Here is a 6,115-nt window from a genome sequence, read left to right on the forward strand (position 1 = left end):
ACATGCCCAGTTGCTCTCTATATTTAGGCACTGCTGAGTTTGTAGAGGCCAACCTGCTGACACACTAAAAGTGGAATTAAACCCTCCTATCCTTTACAGCCAAGGAAAGTGCTTCTGTTTGATCTGCAACTGCCATGGGGCTGCACATGTGATCAGTTATGACACCAGCTATTTGATGTGACAGTTAGAAATCCCAGCATTCCGGGAATGTAACGGTTTAAAACTGTAAATTGATGGGTTTATTACTGTTCAGGGGCTCTGGGCTTCAGCAAAATGGCAGCCTCCAGCAAGAAGAAACAGGAGCAATGCTGGAGGCAATTTACAGCACACTAATTTTGTAGCATAATTAATAAGGAATGTATGCTCCTTGCTAAAGAACAATATTTTTTAATCAAGTTATGGGTAAAGTTCCACTTTAGGCTGGCATCAAACATCTTCTAATCACCAAAGTTGTCATTAACAAGTATATGCTTCAAACATTTGGTGATTCGCTCTCTAACAATTTGCCTTATATGGGTTATTGCTTGGCAAATATTATCGCCATTTTCTTAAAGGGATGTCCATTTTAGCTGAAAAAGTGAACCTTTTGTGGAATCACAGAAAGACCACACCCCCTCCATTAACTAACACTCCTCTGCATTTCCCTAGTAGACTACCACTAATAGTGCTACTCTTCTAGGTAAAATAGACAGGCTATGATATGGCCTTTCACCTACAGCACCTCTGAGATCCCCACCAGGAAGGCGGAGCAGCCGCCTGTGAATCTTGAGAGTGGAACAAAAGTCCCAAACGAAGTGGAACACCCCTTTAAGTGTATAATTTAAAGCTGCTGGCAATGATATTAGCTTTATTATCTTGGTACCTCTTCTGTACCAGTTGTTTACATCCTCATTTGTTATCACTGGCTGTTAAGAGACAGGATACAATGAAAATAGGTATACAAGTAATGACAATGCAGAGAATTGCACCGATCTATCATCAACAAAGAGAAGTGACTGATTATAGTGTAACAGGTCCTCTTGGAATGAAGAAGATATTGGAATGCCCTAGTGTGCCCCCCTTTGGGAGATCCCCCTTTAATTCCTGTCCCACAAATGCAAAAGGAAGGGAGAGTTCCCCTCTAAGACACTGGTTCCTGGAATAGGGGATCCCACCGGAAGATTTCCCCTCACCCCTTGTTTTGGTGACAATAGAACCTGATGGAAAATCCAAAATGTTACTGTCTCGGATGAGTCATTGGGACAAACAAAGAGGTTGAATCTCCCTAAAGAGGACCAGTCATTTTGTTAGCCAATTATCAAGCGTTTCATCACTGGATGTTGTCTTTTAGAGTCCAAACTTGCTTTTGTACCTAAAAAAGACAAATATATTTGCTGAACGTCCAGTGCATCTCAACTCCAATTTCCTAACTGCCCTATCAGGTTAGTTGCTTTCAATTGTCTTTGGCATGGTTAACAGACAGTAGGTGGGATGAAAGAAAATGAGAAAAATGACAACTAAGACATCATCCATTTTTTCTTAGGAGCTCAGCGTCCTTTGGATTTAAATGACAATTAATACTATTTAAATTATTGCTCCGCAATGACCGCCATGAAGAACAAGACCCACCGGAGCCTTGAAGTAACACTGCTGTGGCTGAATATCGAAGACAAAAATGAAATACAGGACATATAATATGTAACAAATACATTATTTTTTCATCCGTGTATGAGATACAAAATTTCTAAGTGGAAAAATAGATAAGTATATTTATATATATAATTATATCACTTTCATTATTCGTGTGCGCCAGTAACTTCACTGGTGTCTGCTTATACAATGTTCCACACCGATTTGTAGGAAATAATACTTCGGGAAAAAAAAGTATTTTTGTAGTAGGTTAGGCTATAAAAGTGTTGCTGATAGCAATGTCCTATTGGCTCGTACTCGCTGGCTTATCCTTGGTCAAGCTTTCCTTGAAAGTCTCTGGGTTCTTGGAACGGAGGACCCGGAACCTAAAGAGCATGACAGAGCCATTCTGTTCAGCTGTGTGGCCGAAGTATGAACTGTCCTGTGGCTGTGCCGAGTTGAAAGTGCTGCAAAGTTATACGTAGATACCCTCTGGGTTGAATCCTGATGTCAAGGCATTCTGGAGAATACGCAGGTTGCTTGGAAGTTGCCTGGAAAAGCCTGGCCTTTTTAAGGATCCCGACTGGAAGGTCGGCTCTGAACATGGAAAAAAAAACAAAAACACACTGGAATAAATTTTAAGATAAACCAAGAAAGCAAACAAAAAAAAGAAGTGCAGTGGTGGACAAAGTCATCTAGGGCCCCAAGCATGATCAATTTTATGGCCCCCCCAATGAACTACTGCCCATGTAAAAACACATTCACTGTATACTGGATAGATCTATTCATAGCTAAAAATCAGGAAGGAAGGTAGGATGGATTTAATTGGATAGATAGTTCAATAGATAAAACAGACAGATCAATAATTAAATGTATAGATCTACGTGTAGGGATCCTGTAGGGATCATAAAGCTGTCTAAGCCAAATATATCCAATTTAAATGTCCTCCTAACTCCCAAGTAGTCCTTCTGTTGCAATGCAGTCTGCACAAATGGCCTGTTTGCTCCAAATGGGTTGCAAATACAAAAAAAATGTCCTATAGTCAGGGCCGTCTTTAATATTGATTGGGCCCTCCAAAATGCACTTATCAACTGTTTGCAGGAAGTGCAGGCTCAAGAGGCAGCTGCTTTGGGCACCACAACAATGACTGGGCCCGGGGCAGCTGCCCCTTTTGCCCTGTGGTAAAGACAGCCCTGCCTATAGCTTAAAAGTCATTGAAAACCCCTATATAACCCAAGTAAAGTGATTGACCTTAGAGGATACACAGAGCTAGAACAAACCCTCCAACATATGTTGTACCTGTTTATCTGCATTATTTTCTTCCCTACAGCCCTTCAAAGTCCAGAATTTATAAAGCTTGTCTGAACTTTCAGAAAAAAGGGGGAGGAGAGCTGAAATTACACTCTGCAGAGATCAGAGAGGAGAGCTCTGATAACTAATTTCTCAGAGAGCCTTTCACAGAGCACACAGGAACAGAGCTGATGTTGTCAATCAGCTGGAGCTCCCTCCAATGCCATCTTTTTTCTCTTGGCGTCAGGAAAAATTTGCCAAAAGCGATTTATGCTGATAGCAGAGGAATGAAGTAGCGGACAGAAATGACATGGCTCTGGATTGAGACAAGTACACACTATAAAGAGGCAAGCTTTGTTCATATTTCTGAGGTTTACAAACACTTTCAATCCCAACTTTGGTAAATAAATGGGAATTTTGATTTACCATAAAATACGTTTCTCTGATGTTCATTGACAGGCACAGCTTCTGATTTCTAACTGTTGGGTTATACTGTCCTACAGGAGTAGGACACTAGGCAGAAAAAAAAAAGTATGGCTACACCCATGGGCAGTCCCAGGGGGTATACTCCCTCTCTCTGCTATAGGCACTCAGTTTAGTTACAAGCAGTGTCAGAAGAATTACAACTCCACAGAGGGGTGGGTGCTGTGTTCGTCAATGAACATCAGAGAAATGGATTTTACTTTAAGTCAAAAATCACCAATTTCTTTTGTTTATTGACGGACACAGCTTCTGATCTCCGTAACTGTTGGAACGTCCCAAAGCAGTGTTAAACATGAGGGGGTGAGAACAGCAAAAAAAATTCCCAAGGCTAAAACAGTAGTCAACCAGGCAACAGGAGCCCACCTGAAAAAAACAATACACCCTCTCAACAGCAGTCTGCATCTGCAGTTGCTTCTTTTGGCCGCAAGGTTTTGCAAACACATCCACTTTATAAAATTTTGTGAAAGTGAGCACCGACGACCAGATGGCTGCCTTGCAAACCTGCGTCACTGACATCTTAACAGGGAAAGGAGGAACCTGACCCTTGATGGAATAGGCCTGAATCACGGTCTGTCTGATCCATCTGGAAATGGTCACACAGAAGTGGACAACCCTTTACGAGGCCCATCCGTGAGCACAAATAGTGAGTCTTACTTCCTGAAAGAATCCTTGGCTGCCAGGTACACCCCGATTGCCCAGACCACATCCAAGACATGCAAGGCAATTTCCTTTGGATGTTTAGGTCTGGGACACAGGGAAGGCAACACAATGTCTTCATTCAAATAAAAATCAGAGACAACCTTTAGAAGGAACAACGGACAGGGGCAAAAACCACCTTATCTCAAAATCAACAGGTAAAAGGCTAGCGCCAGTGGAGGCGCGACCAAAGGGTAACGCCACAAACTGATAATGCTCCTCTCCCATGGCAAAGCTGAGAAAGCGCTGTTGACTGGCACATATTGGAATGTGAAGCATCCTTGATGTCGATAGAGGCAAGGAAATCCCCCTGACGCAGGGATGACACCACCGTGCGAATGGAACCCATTCTGAGTTTCTGCACCTGCAAAAATCAGTTCAGCGCCCTAAGGTCCAGGGGTTGGATGCACTATGTCTTCCTTCCTGGGAACTGTAAACCGGTTTGAGTAAAAATCCTGAAAACGTTGTGAAATCAGAACCAGGACAATCTCCCCTTGAACAGGTCTTGTACAGACCCAAACAGACCCTGTAAGCGGTCCAGGGACAGGTGCAAGATGGAAGGAAAGAACCTTGCCGGGGACAAGAGCGAAACTTGATCTTGTAGCCGGACCAAATTACTTTGTGGACCCACTTGTCTTGTACCAGGGAAGTCCAAGGGTCTAAGAATCAGTTCAGAGGCCCCCACCCCTAATACGGGTGAAGGCGCAACTTCATGCTGAAGGAGCCTTGTCCGTGGGTCTGGAGATGCCCGCTCTCGGTTTGCCAGACCAGGCTTATTTGGATCCTCCAGAGGAATCCCTGAAACGCTTCGAGCCCTTGACAGTCGACCCTGAGGGACGAAAAACAACTTCTTATGAGCCGAGAAAGAAGGCCCATATCTACGATTAAGTTCCTTGCCCTTAGTAGCCTGCAGAAGAACGGTAGCTCCAAAACAGACGATCTTCAAAGACCTTGACTGATCTTCTCTTTTAAGGAGAAGTCTGGTCCGCAGACCAGCATTTGAGCCAAAAGAAACGCCAAAGGACCACTGCCAAAACAGAAAGCCGTGCCACTAGGGGAGCCGAATTCAAAGAGGCATCACAGATAAACTGCAGCCCCTGAACCAGTTGGTCTGCCAGCTCAGCAAAGGCGGGGGGAGCTGCTCTCCCTCCAGGTTACTGCGTAAGAGCTTAGCCCACTGGGTCAGAGTTTGCGACACCAGGGCAATAGTGAATACCGGCCTCAGTGTCGAAGCAGCCTGAGTGTACATATTATGGGCCACAGCCTCCACCATCCTGTCAGCCGGATCCATAAAGGCCGGGACTCCTCAACCGGAATCATGATTGCCTTGTTCAATCTGGAAACCAGAGGATCCACCACGGGTGGAACAGTCCACTTCTTAATAAGGGACTCCTTATAGGGGTAACCCCTAGTAAAGCACTTAGGGACCCCAAGGGGATGCTTTGGTCATCCCCACTCTTTAGCAGCAATTCTGTCAAAATAGGTGGGAAAAGGAAACCCCTTTGCTCCTCTGGATGGCTTGTAAGTGCCAAAGAGAACCTGTGCCTCTGTCGCAGCTGCATCCTCAATCTTTAAGGTCTCACGCACAGATACAATTAGTGCTTCCACCAGCACCTTTTCGTGTGCGGTTGCAGACGTGGAGGAATCATCCTCACTATCAGAGGATTGCGGGCGCGTGGTTGCAGACCCAGCAGGGTGACCGACGTCTGCGGCAGCCGAATCAGATTCATGATCTGATGAGACACATGAGGCTGGGGAAGGCAGGGGGGGTATACTTCTTGCTAGTCCATCACCCGAAAGCCATCTCCACCCAGGACACAAAGGACTCCAGGACCACTGTCAATGCATTGATGGATGGTTGGGACCAAGAGGGCCCCGCAGCCTCAGAGTGGATCAGGTGGGGAGATGTGCTCCAAAGACTCCATGAATCACCAGGGGGACCCCACAAAAAGTGTAAACCACTGCAAAGGAGAGAGAGAGAAAAAAAGAGAGAGAGAGAGAGAGAGAGAGGAAAAAAAGAGAGAGAGAGAGAGAGAAA

At 44.8% G+C, this 6,115-nt stretch overlaps 1 protein-coding gene across 1 annotated transcript in view; it reads right to left on the minus strand.

The window, feature by feature from the left end:
* Positions 1–2,026: 2,026 nt before the first annotated feature.
* RASSF8 (Ras association domain family member 8) overlaps positions 2,027–6,115 on the minus strand; it is a 41,913-nt gene continuing 37,824 nt past the window's right edge. The window contains exon 4 of the mRNA XM_082253390.1: positions 2,027–2,205. Coding sequence (XP_082109516.1) covers positions 2,084–2,205 — 122 coding nt within the window. The 3' untranslated portion in view covers positions 2,027–2,083. The remainder of the gene's footprint in view (positions 2,206–6,115) is intronic.

The sequence above is a fragment of the Pelophylax lessonae genome (genome assembly GCF_965119305.1).
Source record: "Pelophylax lessonae genome assembly, chromosome: 4".
Classification (NCBI taxonomy): domain Eukaryota; kingdom Metazoa; phylum Chordata; class Amphibia; order Anura; family Ranidae; genus Pelophylax; species Pelophylax lessonae.